Source organism: Castor canadensis, chromosome 4, assembly GCF_047511655.1.
Source record: "Castor canadensis chromosome 4, mCasCan1.hap1v2, whole genome shotgun sequence".
NCBI lineage: Eukaryota > Metazoa > Chordata > Mammalia > Rodentia > Castoridae > Castor > Castor canadensis.
This window is the reverse complement of record NC_133389.1, coordinates 147,547,621-147,570,459: the sequence shown is the minus strand read 5'-3', so window position 1 is coordinate 147,570,459 and position 22,839 is coordinate 147,547,621. Positions and strand designations below refer to the sequence as shown.

General features: G+C 38.9%; 1 protein-coding gene across 6 annotated transcripts in view; it reads left to right on the top strand.

The window, feature by feature from the left end:
* Window positions 1-22,839, top strand: part of Ankrd44 (ankyrin repeat domain 44) — a 295,040-nt gene that overhangs the window by 130,298 nt on the left and 141,903 nt on the right. For all 6 annotated transcript variants that reach the window (XM_074071329.1, XM_074071327.1, XM_074071326.1 and 3 more), the window contains exon 3: window positions 8,196-8,274. In XM_074071329.1, coding sequence (XP_073927430.1) covers window positions 8,196-8,274 — 79 coding nt within the window. The remainder of the gene's footprint in view (window positions 1-8,195; window positions 8,275-22,839) is intronic.

Below are 22,839 nucleotides of genomic sequence, written 5' to 3'. Positions count from 1 at the left end.
CTGATTGTCCTAGTATCATTTGTTGGCAAGGTTATCTTTTCACCAGTGAGCTGCTTTTGCACCAATACTATATTGTCTTGATTACTGTAACTTGGTAAGTCCTAAATTCAGGTAGTGTTATTGTCTAACTTTATTCTTCTTCCCTACTTATACTTTTACATACAAGAATTTTGATCTTGGGCCTATAGTAGAACAAGAGTGCTAATTGTAAGCCTTGTTCACCAAGGCTTGTAGCTATTTAGAGACTCAACACAAGCATTAATAATGGAATCAGATCTGGTTTGGAATCCGAGTTCTGCCACCCACTAGCTTTGTACTTGTTCCCTCAATGTTTCAGATTTCTCAACAGTAAAAATAAGGGCAACCAAATTTACCCTCCCCCCACAGTATGGTTTCAGTGATAAAATTTGAAAATGTAAAATCTCTGATATAATTTTTGATTAATATATGTAATTTTGCTCTTAATAATTAGTGAAATAAATATATCCAAGGTTTAGTTATGTAAGGCAGGTAAGATCAGTATCTTTGGCATTCTTGTTTAATTTATCTTTTAAATTTTTTGAGTGATTTTTATTTAATTTCAAGGGCTACTTATAGTTTTGAAGTTTGAACTTATAATGTGAACAGTTTTAGACATGTAAAAATGTGCTACTGTTTCTCATGCACCCATGTTCCTTTCAAAGGGATGGTTAAAATACCCACCAAGTGATGATTGAATATGTGATATGGGTGGGAACCCATGGGGCAGAGATTTGCCATTTTCTTTGAAGACTCCAGCCAAGGAAAATCAGTAATACTTTTCATGAAGGATAAACAAGACTTTTAAATCTAAAATTTTCTAATATGGTGACTTATGGAATCAATGGAGAGCATTGATTTCATCTCTGTTGTGTCTAAGTGAAAACATGCCTGAGTTTTCATTGAAAGTTGAAGAAAATAATACAAAAACCCTCTATAGATCATAAGAAAAAACCTAATAGCTGAATTAAGCAATGGATAAACTTACGTACAACAGTTTGTAGTTGAAGAAAGCAGGACATACCATGTCAGACATCATATTACAAAGAGGAATGAAGCCCATAACATGGAATATTGGCAAGGGTGTTGAGAAAAAGAAGAAATATTTGGCTGGTGAGAGTCTAAATTAGTAAAACTACCTTTGAAAACTTCTTGGCAATATCTCATAAAATTAGATCCAGCACTTCCATTTCTTGGTATCTGCTCTAAAGAAATTCTCACATATATGCACAGAGAGATGAGTCCAAAGATGTGCACTGCAACACTAATAGTGAAGAACTGAAACTCTCTCTCTCTGTTGCCCTTGTTCCTCCCTCCCTCCCTCCTTCCCTCTCTCTCTCCTTAAAGGCATTTTTAAAGCAGAGGTCTGAAGCAGACATAGAACTGTGTCATCATGTTGGATTTTGGTGGTGGGCACATGTAGGTCTGTTACAGAAATACTGTTTAGCATATATGAGGTGTTAAAAATGGAAAGCAAACAGGACAATTTTGAAAAGAAACATGACATTTGTTTGCTTTGCTTTGCCTTCCTCTCCTCTTCATAGCCTTCAGCTCCTCACCTTCAGACCCAGCATCCTTTCTACTTTGCAACTTGCTTCATTTAAATTTGTGTCTTTGGCTCTTTTCCTCACGTGATTTGAAGTATCTCCAAAGTATCTATTTTGTGTTCAGAGTTTCTTCAGATTTCTGCTTGTCTCTAGTAATCTGGTCAAGGTCACATGAAGCTCATTGGGTCTAAGTTGTTAATTATTCTCCAGATTTTTTATTTTAGTGGGAGTGTGAGTTGAAGATTGGAAATTAACTTCTGTATTTCATGGACCTGTTTTCCTATATCACTCCATCTGTCTTCCTTGGTGTGTAAGTGATTTATATATAGGGAAGAATGGTTGTTTGATGGATGACAGTCCTTTAGAATGTAAAGTAGACCATGCACTTTTAGCTGAGAATTTCCAAAGCATGTGATAAGCAATTCTTAATCTTCAAAACAAAGGCTTGGGGTGCCCCCTCCATCTGCCTAGCTACACAGTATTTTTAGCTGCCAGAATGGCCTCTCTGCCTATGTCAAACTCACTTTGTGTGTACATACTTCAAGTTCCTATTTTCTTTCATCTGCTTCTTCTTTGGTAAACAGATGACTGAGAAACTTCCTCTGCCTGATCTCTCTATAATACACTGCCAATTTGGCTCAGTCCCCAGCTGGCTGTGTGTCTTTGGCTATTCATGGAAAGGGAGGCGTTTGTTTCCTTCTTTTGGATGAACCTGTCTTCTTTCTTCCCATGTGGCTGAATCTATGTTCAAAGGGCTATTTGGAATTGGAGCTAATGGGTGATGGCAAAAAGATCCTCCTTTTTGTGATATTGGGCAAGCTTTTGAAATTGCTCATGAGCCATTTCCATGTGTGTTAGTCTTATTGTGCTTGCTTTTACGTTACTCTCCCCCTGTGTTCCTCGGTGTCGTAAAGATCTATGTGACCACTCTATTTGTTGGTCATCAGAGAGTGAAAGGTAGGACCATATACAAATGGTGAGAGTTAAGTTTAGCTCAGTGACTGTGCCTGGATGCTACTCTGGGCCTGGCTTGGTCCTGGATTCTAATTTAGATCCAGAAAATACCCCAAGTCATCCTGTAAAATGTAGGCTGGGCTCTAAGGTTGACCAGAAAGTCTGGCCCATGGCTAGGTAGGGATGACAGGGAGCCTTGGGCAAGGTATGTTTATTTTCTAATTCAGAAGAGAATTTTTTTTCTTGTCTGTTGTCTGGACTGGCTGATTTTGAGGGGAAAATTCACTGAGACATTTGTCCCATTACATTTGATAATTTTCGTGATTCCACATCATGGATATCAGTATTTGTTACTTCCCTGTTATTATTTTTGTCTTAGTGTCCTGATTTTGGCAACTTGTACCTGGACTGTAAGTTTCTTTAGGGTGAAAGGACTAGATTATTTAAATTTTGTATCCTTAACATCTACTTCAATACCTGGCTTCTTTTATTTATTTATTTATTTTGGTGGTACTGGGCTTTGAACTTAGGACCTTCATCTTGCTAGGAATATGCTCTACTATTTGAGCCACCCCTCAAGCCCTTTCTGCTTTAGTTATTTTTAGAATAGGGTCTCACATTTTTGCCCAGGCTGGCCTAGGCCACTACCTTTCTATTTATGCCTTCCATGTAGTGGGATGAGAGGCATGTGCCACCACACCCAGCTATTGGTTGAGATGGGGGTCTCACAAATTCTTTCCTGTTTTGGCCTGGAACCTCGAACCTCCCATTCTCAGTCTTCCAAGTAGCTGAGATTACAGGCATGAGCTATCATGCCTGGCCTTAAATAGCTTCTAATTAAATGTCTATGTCTAGAAAATGTAGCTAAATAAGTAGTTATAAAAACATATCACAAAGTCACTGTTCCTATTTTTTCCTTCTTCCTATCTTCCTTTTTTTTACTCTTCCAGTTTTTATCCTTCTCAGACTAGTTTTGGGTGATTTGTAGCATAATGTGGTAGTACTGCTTTCCATAAATACTTTCTTCATATGTATTCTCTCATTTCCACCATTTTTTGTTGTTGTTGATGTAGTCTCACTATATTGACTAGGCTGGTCTTGAACTCCTGGACTCAAATGATCTTCCCACCTCCCAAGTGCTGGCACTAAACAAGTACACTGCGATGCCTGGCTTCCAGCTATTTCTTTTTTTAAAAATAATGTTTTTCCCCTTAGGTATTGTCTTTCATGTCTTACGTTGCTTTAAGCATCATGCCTAATCTATTGGATTCTATTATCATCTCAGGTTCTTGCTGATTATGTGCTGACTCTCGCTCATGGTGAGTGCTTTCCACAGGGCCTGTGGCTCTGACCTGTGTGTGCATCTGTGGTGGAGATTTAATCCGTGGTGTCTTGCACAGAGGGCGTACCTCTCCAGCTAAGCTGACTTTTTTTTAAGGTACCTTAAGAGTGCCAATTGTACAGAACCAATTTTATGCCTATTTGCAACTTGAAAGTTCCTGAACTATACAAGTATTATAACTTCAAAACCCCAAGCCACAGAGGGAAAATTCTGGGGATGCAAGTGCTCAGTGGAGACATTTTTATTTACCTACCAAGAGCCCAGAGCAGGGCCTCTCGTTGCCATCTCCTTGTGTAATTATCTGGCATCTCTTCAAGCCCACCATTTTATGTCAGGAGGCTTTCCTTGTGTGACGGTCTCAGCTCAAGTCCTGTGCCTCACCTTCCATCTCAGCCTTCATGTGTTAAGCCCCTGAGGCCTTGACTTTCCCGATGTACCCCTGATGTAGAAGCTCTTGTGCTTCCAGCTTTGGCTCCCAGTTTGCTCTCTACCTCTGGACCCTTTCTATTTGATTTTCTAATAAAACATTTAAAGAATGTCTGCTATATTGTTTCTCCTTTTTTTTTTTTTGTTAGTATTGGGGTTTGAACTCAGGGCTTTGTGCTTGTTAGGCAGACACTCTATCACTTGAGCCATGCCTCCAGCCCTCTTGGGGGTTATAATGAAAGGTTTTTAGATTATCAAGGCAACTTCTAAGATGCTAGTCTTGCTTTCATTTTTATAAGAAAAATGTTTCAGATTGGGAGTCAGGATACCCAATTCTTTGACACCAAGTTGCTGTGTTGGGTGAGTGGTACAACCTGTGCTGGGCTCAGCATATTCTATTTCTGTTAAATGGCAATAATAATAATAATTAGGAACACTGTTCTATTAAGATGTGTCTCCCCTGTAGGGACATTATGTGATCAAGCAGTAGAAAGGATAAGAAAGCATATTGGAGAAGGTAAAATAAAAGCCCTCTATAGTCATTAGATAAGTTTGTTTCTTCTAGATACTCTGCGGTGACATTGACTTAGAACTCAGTTTTACTAGTATTATTCCTGGTATTCCCTTTTCTTCAGAACTATCACCTACCTCCTTCTTCTGTCACTGGATTTCCTACTCCATTGGCTTAGCTTATAGCGAAATAGTATGGCCTTATGCTTGGGTGGGGACCGGACCTCAACCTCTGGTTAATTTCAGTGTATTAAGCATGGTATTTACTGTGGCTCTGTCATTCACCCCTCGACTCATGATCCTTATGTGTAGCTGGGGTTTCTTGCTAGCAAGCAGGCGTTAGCAACTCTTGGTCAGCAGTGGAAATGCTTTGGTTAAGACCTTACTAGCACATATGATTGTGCTAGTTATTCCGCTCTTTCAGTGAACTAAAGGATTTCTGCCCTAATGCAGGTCCCCTCTGCAGTTATCCCTTTGCCTTGTCACTGAAGGGGAGTGTCAATTAGCATAGTTGTCCTGAAGGCTACAGGGAACCTTTGAATGCATATTAACACTGGGATTCATATCAAGAATTTTTACAATATGATCTCACAGAATGCACCCTTTTAATATTATAGGAACTTTAGTTTAAACAAGCCGTGTCATAAAAGCCGGGCCACCGGGTCAGCAAAGCCAGTCATATGTAATGACAGACCAAATTTGCAAAACAGGGAGAGATGTTGAGATTTTTTTTTTGGCTTTTTTATTTGAGGCTGAGTTTTCAAACAGAGTAATGCTTTTGCTTCAGGTCAAATGAAGTCAGAATTTGGGCCGGGATAGTCCTTGTTTAAATCACTTGGACAAGGTTGAAGTTGTTGAGCCAAACTCTTGATCTCATTCAATTCACAGAAGAACATTCAATTACAAAGCTTTTATCCCAAGATAAAATCTTAAGTAGCTCTAACAAGGACTCAAAAGGAATATAAAGTTAAAATGAAAAATGTTTGTAGAACTATATCAATAGAAGAAACAAATAGAAAATATTTGTGCAAGTTTGGTCTCAGTTATTGGTATAGTTTATTACATGAATTGATGTAATTTATTCTCCAATTAGCAAGCATGTTTTCAAACACTGAATCTTTATTTTTAAAGAATGGATGGTATAGCTATAATATCTCAGTTCTCCTTCTCCATATGATTGTCTTGTGGTTGCAGGACTGCTCTTATTCCACTTATCCACAGTCATTGCCTGATAATAGAAATGTACAACGTAAGTCTCCAGCTAATTCAAACCCTTCTTTTTATCCACGTACTGTTAGTTCATCCCTCCATAAAACCATTTACCAGGTCTTCCAACAAATAGCTGGTGTGAAGATCAATTCTTGTCCTGTCCCCTGTCTGCCATCTGCTTTGGTATTGGTGAGCCACAAAATGCCTAAAAACCAACAGCCTGAAAGAGACAAAGGAAGAGCAGAAGGCCTGAACTGTGAGAAAATAGAATAATATCCTTGGGCTAATCAAGGGTTGGTAGATCGATTGTGAAAAAGAGATGCTGATATAGGAATGATGATTAAAACCAACAGCAAATCCAAGAACCTTGAAGCTAACACGCATGCCACTTTTAGGAGAATCCGTAAAGCATGCAGGCTTTGGTGACCGTTGCCATGGGGTAGTTGATGGAAGGTTGGAAGAGGCCATTCACGTGGACTAGCTTGTTCAGCCAATTTATGCTGACCTCTTGTGAGGATAAAGGGGTGTAAGACCTGTTTTTCACCTTGAGGAAGTTTCCATCTTGTAGGAAAGATATCACCCAACTATCTCTGCTGATGACAGCAATACCCACGCATGGAGCAGTTGCTGTGCACCCTCCTGCTTATCTAGGGCTTCTTAAAAATTTTTTTATTGTTTTATTATTCATATGTGCATACAATGCTTGGGTCATTTCTCCTCCCTGCCCCTACCCCCTCCCTTACCACCCACTCCGCCTCCTCCCTCTCCCCCCAACCCCCTTGATACCCGGCAGAAACTATTTTGCCCTTATCTCTAATTTTGTTGAAGAGAGAGTATAAGCAATAATAGGAAGGAACAAGGGTTTTTGCTGGTTGAGATAAGGATAGCTATACAGGGCACTGACTCACATTGATTTCCTGTGCACGTGTGTTACCTTCTAGGTTAATTCTTCTTGATCTAACCTTTTCTCTAGTTCCTGGTCCCCTTCTCCTATTGGCCTCAGTTGCTTTTAAGGTATCTGCTTTAGTTTCTCTGCGTTAAGGGCAACAAATGCTAGCTAATTTTTTAGGTGTCTTACCTATCCTCACCCCTCCCTTGTGTGCTCTCGCTTTTATCTTGTGATAGAGCTTTTTTTTACTCACATGATCTACAGTCCTATTACCAGGTCTTTAAGGTGGATATTATTACCTCCAATCTACAGACAAGGAAGTAATATTTTTCCCCTGAATGTTGTCATGCTGCTCTTAGCACATGTTAAATGCCTGTCAAGGATGTAGACCAGAGAGTGACAGGTGAAGGTCTGACTGTGGCTGTGCTATACACCTGTAGAGTCTTGAGGGAATTTCTTCATCTACTTGAGCTGCAGTTTCTCATCAATAAAACAAATAATAAATCTGCCTTAGTGCTCAGCTTAAATATTAACATCCTCAGAAAGGACTAGCTTCTTTAGATATTAGATTACTAATATAGATAGATTAACTTAATGTTACCTAAATTGAATGGCTTAGTCCAATCTCCACAGTCACTTACTCCCATTTTGCTTTACTTTGTTCCAGCCCATATCACCATCTGAAATGATCTCATGTGTTGTTTATATACATATCTTCCCCAGTCATATATAAATTTCAGGGGAGCAGGGACCGTACCCGTTGCAGTCACTCCTGGCACGGAGCAGTTATTCAGTAAGTACTACAACAATAAGCCGTAGTCTAGGCAAAAGGTGGTGAGGACAGAGAGGAGAAAATGACTGTGCTTATGTTTTATGTCCTTGTGAACAATTCTACTATGTTCCCTTAGAAAGCAAATAAATCTTTGGAAGCTTGAATTACATTGCTAAGGTAGGTTGGAGAGGTTTGAAATAACAGTTTTTAAATCGTACTGAAGGTTTGGAAATAAATTGACGTTTATCATCCAGTGCATAATGTTCCATCCTTGACCTGAGCTGAGCTTCTGTAAAAGGAGCAGGCAGGAAATTCCATGCACAGACACAGAAAATGGAATCCTTTTTGCAAGTGACTGTGGTAGGGATGCTAACAGAAAATGATAACCACAACTCACCTGAAGAGGAGTTTGGCCTGCAAGCTCATCCCACAAGCATTAACTTTGGACGGAGTGACATTGTTAATTATGCTTACAAAAGGTGCCTTCAGCTGGCACTGACCTGTTGCTTTTGACATTGTTTATTTCAGGATTCTGAGAAGCGAACTCCTCTTCACGTGGCTGCGTTTCTGGGAGATGCAGAGATCATTGAACTCCTGATTCTGTCAGGTAAGGAACTGCTGTACTCAGAACTCAACTGCAGATCACAGTGTAAAAGACCAAACAAAATCTCTCTTCTGAGCTTATGGAAGCTTATTTGATCAGCAATTTTATTTGTACATGAAAGGCAGTGAAAGAAATGGTGACTTTTCCAGTAAAATTTTATTACTTTGAAATTCTGATTCCTATGTGTCTAGTCAGGCCAAGCATTATAGTCAGTATATTTGGGTATCTTTTGAGTTTTTAAAAAAATTTTATTGTTTTATTATTCATATGTGCATACAATGCTTGGGTCATTTCTCCCCCCTGCCCCCACCCCCTCCCTTACCACCCACTCCGCCCCCTCCCTCTGCCCCCCTACCCCCTTGATACCCGGCAGAAACTATTCTGCCCTTATCTCTAATTTTGTTGAAGAGAGAGTATAAGCAATAATAGGAAGGGCCAAGGGTTTTTGCTAGTTCAGATAATGATAGCTACACAGGGAGTTGACTCACATTGATTTCCTGTGCATGTGTGTTACCTTCTAGGTTAATTCTTTTTGATCTCACCTTTTCTCTAGTTCCTGGTCCCCTTCTCCTATTGGCCTCAGTTGCTTTTAAGGTACTTGCTTTAGTTTCTCTGCATTGAGGGCAACAAATGCTAGCTAATTTTTTAAGTGTCTTACCTATCCTCATATCTTCCTTGTGTGCACTCGCTTTTATCATGTGCTCAAAGTCCAATCCCCTTGTTGTGTTTGCCCTTGATCTAATGTCCACATATGAGGGAGAGCATACGATTTTTGGTCTTTTGGGCCAGGCTAACCTCACTCAGAATGATGTTCTCCAATTCCATCCATTTACCAGTGAATGATAACATTTCATTCTTCTTCAGGGCTGCATAAAATTCCATTGTGTATAGGTACCACATTTTCTTAATCCATTCGTCAGTGGTGGGGCATCTTGGCTGTTTCCATAACTTGGCTATTGTGTATAGTGCTGCAATAAACATGGGTGTGCAGGTGCCTCTGGAGAAACCTGTGTCACAGTCTTTTGGGTATAACCCCGAGAGTGGTATTGCTGGATCAAATGGTAGATCGATGTCTAGCTTTTTAAGTAGCCTCCAAATTTTTTTCCAGAGTGGTTGTACTAGTTTACATTCCCACCAACAGTGTATGAGGGTTCCTTTTTCCCCGCATCCTCGCCAACACCTGTTGTTGGTGGTGTTGCTAATGATGGCTATTCTAACAGGGGTGAGGTGGCATCTTAGTGTGGTTTTAATTTGCATTTCCTTTATTGCTAGAGATGGTAAGCATTTTTTCATGTGTTTTTTGGCCATTTGAATTTCTTCTTTTGAGAAAGTTCTGTTTAGTTCACTTGTCCATTTCTTTATTGGTTCATTAGTTTTGGGAGAATTTAGTTTTTTAAGTTCCCTATATATTCTGGTTATCAGTCCTTTGTCTGATGTGTAGCTGGCAAATATTTTCTCCCACTCTGTGGGTGTTCTCTTCAGTTTAGAGACCATTTCTTTTGATGAGCAGAAGCTTTTTAGTTTTATGAAGTCCCATTAATCTATGCTATCTCTTAGTTGTGTGCTGCTGGGGTTCCATTGAGAAAGTTCTTACCTATACCTACTAATTCCAGAGTATTTCCTACTCTTTCCTATATCGACTTTAGAGTTTGTGGTCTGATATTAAGATCCTTGATCCATTTTGAGTTAATCTTGGTATAGGGTGATATACATGGATCTAGTTTCAGTTTTTTGCAGACTACTAACCAGTTTTCCCAGCAGTTTTTGTTGAAGAGGCTGCTTTTTCTCCATCGTATATTTTTAGCGCCTTAGTCAAAGACAAGTTGGTTATAACACAAGCTGTGTGGGTTCATATCTGGGTCCTCTATTCTGTTCCACTGGTCTTCATGTCTGTTTTTGTGCCAGTACCATGCTGTTTTTATTGTTATTGCTTTGTAATATAGTTTGGAGTCAGGTATTGTGATACCTCCTGCATTGTTCTTTTGACTGAGTATTGCCTTGGCTATTCGTGGCCTCTTGTGTTTCCACATAAATTTCACAGTAGATTTTTCAATCTCTTTAATGAATGTCATTGGAATTTTGATGGAAATTGCATTAAACATGTAGATTACTTTTGGGATTATAGACATTTTTACTATGTTGATTCTACCAATCCATGAGCATGGGAGATCTCTCCACTTTCTATAGTCTTCCTCAATCTCTTTCTTCAGGAGTTTATAGTTTTCCTTGTAGAGGTCATTCACATCTTCTGTTAGGTTTACACCTAAGTGTTTGATTTTTTTTGAGGCTATTGTAAATAAAATTGTTTTCATATATTCTTTTTAAGTTTGTTCATTATAAGTGTATAGAAATGCTAATGATTTTTCTATGTTGATTTTATACCCTGCTACCTTGCTATAGCTATTGATGATGTCTAGAAGCTTCTGAGTAGAGTTTTTGGGTCTTTAAGGTATAGGATCTTGTCATCTGCAAATAGGGATATTTTGACAGTTTCTTTACCTATTTGTATTCCTTTTATGCCTTCCTCTTGCCTAATTGCTCTGGCTAGGAATTCCAGTACTATGTTGAATAGGAGTGGAGATAGTGGGCATCCTTGTCTAGTTCCTGATTTTAGAGGGAATGGTTTTAATTTTTCTCCATTTAGTATAATGCTGGCTGTAGGTTTGTCATATATAGCTTTTATAATGTTGAGGTATTTTCCTTCTATTCCTAGTTTTCTTAGAGCTTTTATCATGAAATGGTGTTGGATCTTATCAAAGGCTTTTTCTGCATCTATTGAGATGATCAAGTGGTTTTTGTCTTTGCTTCTGTTAATGTGGTTTATTACATTTATTGATTTTCATATGTTGAACCACCCCTGCATTCCTAGGATGAAGCCTACTTGGTCGTGGTGAATAATCTTTTTGATGTGTTGTTGAATTCGGTTTGCCATTATTTTATTGAGGATTTTTGTATCAATGTTCATTAAGGAGATTGGCCTATAGTTCTTTTTGGAGGTGTCTTTGCCTGGTTTTGGGATAAGTGTAATACTGGCTTCATAAAATGTGTTAGGTAGTTTTCCTTCCCTTTCTATTTCATGGAACAGTTTAAGGAGGGTTGGTATCAGTTCTTCTTTAAAGGTCTGAGAATTCAGCAGAGAATCCATCAGGTCCTGGACTTTTCTTTTTGGGGAGACTCTTGATTGCTGCTTCAATTTCATTTTGTGTTATAGATCTATTCAGGTGATTAATTTCCTCTTGGTTCAGTTTTGGATGATCATATGTGTCTAGAAATCTGTCCATTTCTTTAAGATTTTTAAATTTATTTGAATATAGGTTCTTGAAGTAGTCTCTGATGATTTCCTGGACTTCGATGGTGTTTGTTGTTATCTCCCCTTTTGCATTCCTGATTCTACTAATTTGGGTTTTTCCTCTCCTCATTTTAGTCAGGTTTGCCAGGAGTCTGTCGATCTTGTTTATTTTTTCAAAGACCCAACTTTTTGTTTCATTAATTCTTTGTATGGTTTTTTGGGTATCTATTTCATTGATTTTAGCTCTTATTTTTATTATTTCTCTCCTTCTATTTGTTTTGGGATTTGCTTGTTCCTGTTTTTCTAGGCGTTTGAGATGTATCATTAGGTCATTAATTTGGGATCTTTCAGACTTTTTAATATATGCACTCATGGCTATAAACTTTCCTCTCAGGACTGCCTTTGCTGTGTCCCATAGGTTTCACTAGGTTGTGTTTTCATTTTCATTGACTTCCAGGAACTTTTTAATTTCCTCTTTTATTTCTTCAATTACCCATTGTTCATTAAGTAATGAGTTATTTAGTTTCCAGCTTTTTGCAAGTTTTTTGTCTTTACTTTTGTTGTTGAGTTCGAGTTTTATTGCATTGTGATCAGATAGTATGCACGGTATAATTTCTATTTTCTTATATTTGCTGAGGCTTGCTTTGTGTCCTAAGATATGATCTATTTTGGAGAAGGTTTCATGGGCTGCTGAGAAGAATGTATATTGTGTAGAACTTGGATGAAATGTTCTGTAGACATCAAGTAGGCCCATTTGATCTATTGTATATTTTAGATCTTGGATTTCTTTATTGATTTTTTTGTTTGGATGACCTATCTATTGATGATAATGGGATGTTAAAGTCTCCCACAACCACTGTGTTGGAGTTAATATATGCTTTTATGTCCTTCAGGGTATGTTTGATGAAATTGGGTGCATTGACATTGGGTGCATATAGGTTGATAATTGTTATTTCCTTTTGGTCTATTTCCCCTTTTATTAGTATGAAATGTCCTTCTTTATCTCGTTTGATCAATGTAGGTTTGAAGTCTACTTTGTCAGAGATAAGTATTGCTACTCCTGCCTGTTTTTGGGGACCATTGGCTTGGTAAATCTTCTTCCAGCCTTTCATCCTAAGCCTATGCTTATTTCTGTCAGTGAGATGGGTCTCCTGTAAGCAACAAATTATTGAATCTTCCTTTTTAATCCATTTTGTCAAGCGGTGCCTTTTGATGGGTGAGTTAAGTCCGTTAACATTAAGCGTTAGTACTGATAGATATGTGGCGATTCCTGTCATTTAGTTGTCTTAGTTGTTTGAAGGTTTGATTGTGTGTACCTAAGTTGAGGTTACTCTCTACTTTCTTGCTTTTTCTTTTCCTGTAGTTTGGTGCTGCCTGCCTTTTCATGGTTATGTTGGGTTTCACTTTCTGTGTGCAGAATCCCTTGAAGAATCTTTTGTAGTGGTGGCTTTGTGGTCACATACTGTTTTAGTTTCTGCTTATCATGGAAGACTTTTATTGCTCCATCTATTTTGAATGATAGTTTTGCTGGGTAGAGTATCCTAGGGTTGAAGTTATTTTCATTCAGTGCCCGGAAGATCTCACCCCACGCTCTTCTAGCTTTTAATGTTTCTGCTGAGAAGTCTGCTGTGATTTTGATGGGTTTGTATGTTATTTGTTTTTTCTCTCTTACAGCCTTCAATATTCTTTCCCTAGTTTCTGAACTTGTTGTTTTAATGATGATATGTTGTGGGGTAGTTCTATTTTGATCTGGTCTGTTTGGTGTCCTGGAGGCCTCTTGCATGTGTATGGGAATATCTTTCTCTAGATTTGGGAAATTTTCTGTTATTACTTTGTTGAATATATTACACATTCCCTTTGCTTGCACCTCTTCTTCTCCGATGCCCATGGTTCTCAAGTTTGGTCTTTTGATGGAGTCGGTGAGTTCTTACATTTTCTTTTCACAGGTCTTGTGTTGTTTAATTAATAGTTGTTTGGTTTTTCCTTTAATTACCATTTCATCTTCAAAGTTCTGAGATTCTGTCTTCTGTTTGTTCTATTCTGCTGGATTGGCCTTCCGTTTTGTTTTGCAGTTCTGTTCATTCTTTTTTCTGAGGTTTTCCATATCCTGGGTGGTTTCCTCTTTAATGTTGTCTATTTTTGTCCTGAGTTCATTTATCTGTTTATTAATCATGTTCTCTGTTTCACTTTGGTGTTTATACAATGCTTCTATGGTTTCCTTTATTTCTTCTTTTGCTTTTTCAAATTCTCTATTTTTGTTGTCTTGGAATTTCTTGAGTGTCTCCTGTACATTTTGGTTAACCCTATCTGGTATCATCTCTATAAAATTCTCATTGAGTACCTGCAGTATGTCTTCTTTTAAATTATTCTTGTGGGCTTCACTGGGTTCTTTGGCATAGTTTATCTTCATTTTGTTGGAGTCTGGATCTGAGTATCTGTTTTCTTCATTTTCCTCAGGTTCCTATACTAGTTTTTTGCTGTGGGGAAACTGGTTTCCCTGTTTTTTCGGTCTTCCCGTCATTGCCCTTGGTATTGTTACTGTTCCTGTACTGTGTGCAATTAAGTATTTTCTAGCTTGTAATAATAGCACTGGTGATATTTAGAATGGAAGGGTGAGAGGGGATGGAAAGCAAAGAAGTTAAAGGAAAAGAGAAAAACAAATAATCAAGTAGAAAAAAAACAAAACAAAGAAACAAACAAAAAAAGTTTCAAAGATATAAACAGGGAGCGTTAGTGTACTAATCAACCATAAACTGAAAAGGCATTAGAGAGACAGAGAGAGGATTGAAAATAAAAAATAAAGAGAGTAAAGATAAGGATACAAATAAAAAAATAAGTAAATGAAAGAAAAAAATATATAAAATAAAATAAAACAAAATAAAAAATAAAAACCTCCAAGTTCAAATGCAATGAAATTTCAGTCTTAATAATTTTGGTGTTTGTCCCTCAGCCTACAGTCCTGGAGATGGTGCCTCAGATGTTGTTCTGTAGTTGTCTCATCAAAGGGGAGACATAAAGTAGAACAAAACTGCACACACACACACACACACACACACACACAAAAGCCCAAGTGTCCCAAGTTCAAATGCAATACAGTTTCAGTAAGTTTTTCAGCATGCAGGTGTAATTCGGTTTTCTCATCAAAGGTAGGGAGAGAGAAAAAAAAGAGTCTGGAGACAGTTCTGTGAATGGCTGTCTGGGGCTGTGGCTTGCCTGCCTGCTGCTGTCAGCCTGCTGTTGCTGGAGGTGTTATTTATGCAGATCTCAGGAGTGAGTTTAACACTCCCCTGACCCTGCAGGCTTTGTTAACTCAGAGTTCTCCTGTGCATGAGCCTCTGCTACAAGCTTTCCCATTTCCAAGCACACTGGGGGAGGTGAAACTGCACCCGCTTTCTCAGGCCTGCGTGTTTATTTACAGTTCACGTGGGAAGTGGGTCTTCCCCCCTCTCCTGTGGAGTTTTCCTCCCACTGCCGGTTTTACAAGCTTTCCTGCTCCTGATTGCTGGGTGGTGCTGCTGCTCCTGCAGGCTGGTGTGTTTGTTTACAGCTCAAGTGGGAAGTGGGTCTTGCCCCCTTTCCTGTGGGGTTTTCCTCCCTCCGCCACTCTCACAAGCTTTCCTGCTCCTGGTTGCTGGGCATGCGCCCCCGCTCCCGCAGGAGCCTCTCCAGCCAGGCCTGGCTTATTTACAGTTCGGGGAAGGCTTCCCCTCCCCCGCTCTTTGCTGCTCAGTGCGCCCCACCCTCTTTGCAACGTGTCTTTATTCCTTTTATTGCTTATTACTCAGTTTCTCTTTTTTCCCCTGTCTGTCCAGGGGGCTATGCTGATCTGGCCCAGGGTTGTCTGTGGAAGTACTTCGTACCACTTAGCTCACCTTGTGGTCCGCATCTTCCCAAGCCATGTGGGCACCGGCGACTGGCGGCTGGGGGCCCTCCTGGTTTGTCCGTTTAACATGAAGTGAAGATTCTCTGCGCCAGCTGGAGGTGTGGAGGGGTCAAAGTTTTGCTCTTCTCGTGGCCTTGCCTGCAAGGTGTGTCTCCAGTGTTTCCCCAAGATTTCACTGTAGGAGGCATGCTTTCTGCTTCCTCCCTCTAGCCACCATCTTGGAATCTATTTCTTTTGATTTTTTTTAATTTTAAGGAATGAGAAGGAAAGAAAAGAAAACTGGTTTAAAGTCTACTTGAACATTGCATGCTATATATGCACTACATATAGTTTGTGTACATTCTCAAATTGATGCTACATAGTATGCTATATGAATTAATACACCGAGAGTGTATACTTACTAATGATTACATATGTCTAAATTGTGTAAATACAATACTGTATTCACTTATGGAAACATGACTATGACTGTGTAACAGAAGTATGAAAACATTTCTGAAGACGGTACATTTTAGTAGGTACTTGGAGTGAGTGTCTTCAGGGAAGGACATAAAAAGCACTACTGCAACTATATAAAATATTTAAATTTTGTATAAATGAAGAGCAAAGATGGCAAGCATTAAATGTGATGTGTGTGCACACTGATCTTTGCACACACACCAGTCTCTTTTATCTTACGTATTTTAAGCATTTCATTGGATTTTAAAAATGCTAGTGGTTTCATTTCTGGAGCATGCTGCATGCTCAGTCCCTCTCACCAAACAAGTTTCAAAACCATCGTGCTCTTTCTTCCCTGAGTGCTTGCTAGACAAATCCCTGGAATGAACCTGACTGCGTGCACGTGCCTCATTTCAGTTGCACGCACATGGGCTGACTTTCTTTCTCCTGGGTTTTGTTTGGGGAGATTAAAATCTGGAGGAAATGCCTTGGCCAGCAGACTAGGCACAGGCCTATAATAAGGTTTTGCTTTTGTTTGCAGTAGTGAAGGGAAACCGTAGAATTCCATAGCAAGCAATGCCAAAGAGCTGGTATGTGTATTCAGGCAGATGTGGAGGACATTGTGGAAAAGAAAGAGTAGTGCTGTGATAAATGTGGAAGAGTCACATTGTCCTTAGTTTTGTTGTCATCCCATTCTTGAAGTGAATTTCTTAAGAAAACAAAAATTCTGTGCCTGAAAACATGTGTGTTCCATGCTCCTAATACTTGTGTGGAACTCAGGTTAGATTTTGTGGGCTTTTCTTTTGACAAATCTAAAGAGGTTCCAGGGCTGTGTTCCAAACAAACATGTATTGTTTAGTGCTGGCACAGACTGTGGCAACCTGCCCAGTTGCCCTAGCAGTTGAAATTTAGCCCATGGAAAATTGTATACAGCATCAGTGGAGTTATAAACAATAAAGAACTTTGTGATATGACACCTAATGGTCCCAATCAACTATACCACCTAAATATTGTACAGGGTGAGTATCCCTTTTCCGAATGTCCAAAATCTAAAATGCGACAAAATCTAAAACTTCTTGAGTGCGAATGGATGTGACAAGTGGTAAATACCACATTTCACCTCATGTGAGGCAGGTGTGATAGAAATATTGTTCAAAATTACTTTCAGGCTGTATGTAAGGTGTATGTATAACATACATGAGTTTCCTGTGTAGGTTTGGGCCCCATCCATGAGACATCTCAAAACTTTGTGTTGTTATTATTTCTGCATCTGAAAGGGAAGGTAGTTAATTAATTCTGCATCATGAAGTCAACTTGCTTTCACATTACCTTCACATAGGTGTGGAATCCACCAGCCTCTAACTGTATCTGATTCAATAGAGCTGGGAGAAGCTGCTGTATATATCTTGATCTGTACACCTGTTTGGTCTTAGACTTACAGAGCTCTCAATCTTTTTAGTATAATTTTGGTTCAACTTGCTATGGAATTTTCCTCTTCTCCCCATATCCCCTCATCAAATTGGGAAGTCTTAGGGCATGGGGAAGCATTGTGAAAATTCTTTGGAAATTTTATTCAACTGTGGAAGCTGAGGCCAACTTTTGGAATTCACATAGATTTTATTTTCCTCGAAAGGTCCTCTATTCAATTTATCTTTTATGTCCCTGAAGAAATATCATTGTAAGAGCATAATGATCTCAAATTTGAACTTGGAGCTGGCAGCTAACTCTTTAGGGAATCCAACCACAGTTTTCCAATTTAATAATGAATGAAGTGCTAATGATTCCCATGTTGAGCAAACTTGGCCTGGCCAGAATAGCCCATTACAGCCTCTATTTTCTACTGTTGCATTAACTCACAGAGCATGGTGAAATCCAACCCTGCTAAATTCCTATTAGCCAGGCGATTGGAACCCTGAAGGTCTCTGAGAAGACAATGGGAACAAGATCTCGAGCATGAATTTGGTCCTTACAGATTTCACCTTCTTATCACTGCCCATCAAAATTCTGACTCAATTTCCCCCAACTCTAGCTTCTGTTTGGGAACTAGCTGAATCAGGATTAAAACAGAGAGAAGGTCAGTGAGATCAATGAGAAGCCATCAGTGGCTGAGAATTGAGACCAGGGCTGAAATATAGGAAGCAGAGTGCACAAGAAAGTAGCCACAGCAGGAATATCATATAAGAAAACTCTGAGGATGAGCAAGGGTTAGAGTTCTGGATTGAAGGAAGAAAACCAGAAGCATGCACACTTTAACATGGGAGTTTGTCAGGTGTAAGTACTAACTAAAAGAAAAAAAATATATATATATATAAGGATTTTTGCCACCACACAAGTGGTAGTCTTGCAAAATTATTTCTTGTGAGTTTTCAAAATGTGCATTTCACTCTTAGTTCTGGTTGCCTACAGAGCTGGTAGCAAGCTATTCTTGTGATTCTCTAGTGCATAACAAATATTCATTCTTTGTGGATGGATCTGATGTTTTTTAATCTGGGGAAGAGGGGTGATTAAACAAGGTAAGTCAGACCTTGGGTCACAAATGTGGTGCTATTATAAAGTAGTGAGCCATCTTTAGGTGGGTGTGTGAACTGACTCTAAAGGCAACTCCAAGGGGAGTTTTAGACCATGTTTTGAGCAATTGCCACACGTGACATTATCGTACACTTTTCCAACATAATTGCTTGGGATGACAGTGCTCTTGTGCTGTAAGGAGACTTGGTCTGTTTGTTGAAAAAGAAAAATCAATAGCAACTGGATTTCATTATATTACAATCATATTTCACATGGTCTTTCTTTAATGTTTATTTATTCCAATAATTAAATGCCACACTGTGTATAAAGCAGCCTTCAGAATTGATTATTCTCTTTGCCCTGTAAGGATTTCCAGTCACTAAGCCCACCTGGATCACACCTTTTCTTCATTCTGTTTCTTCCTAGATAAGAGGGCTAAGAGAACAGAAACATCACCTCTGGAAAAGGGGCCAGAGTCCCCTTTACTCCTGATCTCACAGGGATAAAATGAAGAGGTACTAGGGAAATGGTGAAGGGCATACTTAATTTATAGTTAGAGTTAGTGCCGGGTCATTTTCAGCTGGGCCTTTGTTTCTGAAGAGTCAGGATAGCCTACTGCTTATTTTCATGTTTAAGCTTTAAAGTGTCCTTGGGTAAAAGCATTTGCCTTTAAATCATTAGACATGCAGACTGTGTTCTTCAGTGCACAATGGTGCCTGACAGGCAGGTAAATAACACAGAGCTTCCTTTAGAAAAAAATCAGTTATAAATATTCAATTCAGAGCCCAAACCATCTGATGCCTCCTTCTGAGAGGTACACAAGATTCCCAGAAGTGTTTAGAGGAAGAAGATGGAGAAGCCAGCAGCAGGGATGACAGTGATGAAATGCACTCAGAGTACCCTGCTTTTGTCATAATCCTTCCTGGAGGAGGAGAAAGGTTTTCCTGGCAGCTGTCTATTCAGCCTTCTACAGGAGGATGAGTGGCAAAATGGAGGGTGCAGACAGTGACTGAAAGAAGCCATTTCCTAGAATTCTAATTACGTGACTTTCAATCTCTCAAGCGACTCTGAGGCAGCACCTAAACAATGCTAGTGCTGTCACACTCTGTGCACATTGCTCTAAGTGGCCCAGTATGCTTGGGCTCGTTTTTCTCCTTGAAAGAATTTTAATATTGGAAGTCACATTTGAATCTACATAAAAGCAAACACTTTCAGAATGTATAGATAATGATAACAGTAATAGCAATGCAAGTGTGTCTATACATTTAAAAAGAATTGGAAAATGGGAGAAATAGACAAAGAATATGAGCAAGTCATTTTTAGAAAATGAATTGCAAATGGACAGTAAGTCAACATATTAGAAAATGCACAACTTTATTTATTAAACAGGAAATCACAAAAATGAGATGCCATTTGCTTGCAATCAGATATATGTAGTATTTATTTATCTTTAAAAGAGCTGTATTGAAGTATAATTGATATATAGTAAACTCCACAGATTTAATGTGTACAATTTGACGAGTTTGGACACATGTATACACTCATGAAACCTTTGCTACGATAAAAATGGTACCACCTCTGGAAGTTTCCTGTGTCCTCCTCCACCTTTTTTTTTTTTTGCAGGTGGTTAGAACACAGCATGAATGAGACCTATCTATTCCTCTCAATGGATTTTTGAGTGCATAATACAGTATTATTGATTCAGATTTCCCACATATAAAAATGCCTGGAAATATCAGGTTTTGAGGAGATGTAGGGAAACTAAGTAATCTTATACACTGTGCTTATGTAAATTGGGTGTTGAGAGTACCTATTAAAACCAAAAGTACTTATTACCCATGACACATAAAGTCCATTTTTAATTATCTGGTCTATATAAATACTTTCACATTTGCATAAGAAGTCATTTTATGGAAGTCCATTATTTAAACATTGTTTGCATAGGAGAATATTAGAAATAATGATAAATGCTCAACAACAGAAGAAATGCCTAAAAAAAGTTATGGATTTACATTACATGTAGCAATTAGAAGGAATTATTTCATTCTATGTCAACCTGGATTAGATATAAAAAGTGGAACAAGGAAATTCAAGTGTTAGTACAATATAATATAATTTGTGTGAAAACAGTATGTTGCTATATATACTTTAAAAATTGTATAGTGTTTTAAATACACAAAAATAACAATATAACAAACATGCACCTTAATTCTCTGGATTTTTCTCTTGTGGTGCTAGGGTTTGAACTCAGGGTCTTGTGCTTGCTAGGCAGATGCTCTACCACTTAAACCACTCCCCCACCCCTTTCTGCTTTAATTATTTTTGGAATAGGTCTTGCATTTTTGTCCAGGTCCAGCCTGGACTATGATACTCCTACCTTTTTATGTTTCCCGTGTAGTGGGATGACAGGTGCGCCCCCATGCCCAGCTTTATTGGTTGAGATGGGATCTCACTAACTTTTTTGCCCAAGCAATCCTGCCAATCTTTGCCTCCTGAGTAGCTGGGATTACAGGTGTGACCCACCACATCTGGCCTGATTGTCTAGATTTTTTTTGAGTACACATATTTGCATATGAAGATATAAAAGTAACTGGAATCTTGCATACTAAACTCAGAGCAGTAGTTTAATTCAGGGTGTAGGGAGAGTCCAGCACTGGGAATGATACTACAGAAAACTTCACATCTGTTAATGACCCATTTTTTAAAAAAGGATACATTCATGTGTTACTCATATGACCAAAATATGAAGTAAAAGAGTTTGTTGTTGTGCATTGTGATAGGCAAGTTTTATCACTTAAACACATCATTTTCATGGAAGAGACATTGTTGGGTCTCTCTTTTAATCAGAAGATATCTTCCAAATAATCGCTATTCATTGAGGTATGCCCTTGCTTAGAGCTGTACCAATGGCAGGTGCTTCCCAGTCTCTATTTCTTAGTCCCTGACTCTGCTCCACATCTATGTATATCTGTCTATAGGTATGTATATCATATCTATATGTATATCTACCTACCTATCTACCTACCTATATAGTGTTTGCCTGTGCCAAGTAGTGATCTCAGAGCTTTTGAGACTATTTGATGTCTTTACAAAAAATAGGCCATTCTATTGAAGGTTTTAGTCATCACTTTTTTCCCATTAACAGTAGTTGTGAATATCTCTCACGTTATTGAGCATCTTTATTTTATTCTATTTTACTTTTATATTTTGGTGGTACTGGGGTTTGAGCTCAGACTCAAGCTTGCTAGGCAAGCTTTCTACCACTTGAACCATATCCCAGCTGGTGCATTTTTATAAAGCATCATGCCTATACTCTATTGCTATACAATGAATTATTCAGCCAACCTTTCTTTATATGATATAGTATTTTACTGCTACAACCAACCTTTAATAAAACATCCTTGAAGATTAGTCTTAACATTCACCCACAGTTAATTCCAGGGAGAAGATATTATAAAGTATTATACTGCACACATAAAAACATCAGAAATGGGTTGTATGTATATGCATGCAAGAGGGAGGGGGAGGGAGAGAGGAAAGGGGAGGACTGGGAGAGAGAAGAATGGGAAGGGAGAGAAGAAGGGAGGGAGAGAAGAAGGGGAAGGAGAGAAGAAAGGGGGAGGAAGGAAGAGAGGAAGGGGGAGGACTGGGAGGGAGAAGAGAGTGAGAGGTAAGATGGAAAGTAAAAAAGATTTGGACTTGCAGTGACAAAGCAGATGGCTACAGAGCTGGTGTGGAATACACACATTGTGGGCACCTTGCCCTCTTCAATATATTCTGGTGGTCTGGTTGGCAAGGGAGCGCCTGAGATGAGATGTTTAGATTAAAAATATAGTGATAATAAAATGGAGCTTAGGGAGAGGGCATAACATTCCACAAACTTCTAAGAGCTCTCCCACCTGTGGGTAGGTAGGGATTGCAGAGGTTCCTCCTCCTCAGTGTGCTTACCTTGCCCCTGTGCTGTGGTAAGAATTGGCTATAGTGACTGTGGAGGAGGAGAGCATGTGAGGAAAGAGGAGAGCAAGTAACATGTCATTACCTTGAAATTTTCTCTTCAAATCATACTGTATGACAAAGGTCATCTTCAGATCCAACTACAGTACTTGCTCCCTTTCTCTTTCTCACCTTGAGTGCTAGGTGAGGGGTGTGGGTGTTGGAAGCCACCATATTGCTGGACCCCTTTGATATGGAAAGGGTGAAGACTGTTGTTTTTCTATCAAAGGCCACTAACACAGAAGAAAAAACAGTATAAGAAGAAGCAACCTAGTTTCCCACCCCCGTTTTTATTAAACACGAAACTTCACGTGCTAGCTTTCTTAAAAATATTTTGCTAGAAAATATTTCAACTATACATAAAAGTACAAAGAATAATATAGTGCATGCCCTTCTCCCTTTTACCAAGCTGTAAGAGATTTTATCATTTTGCCATATTTGTATTACATGTTTTTTA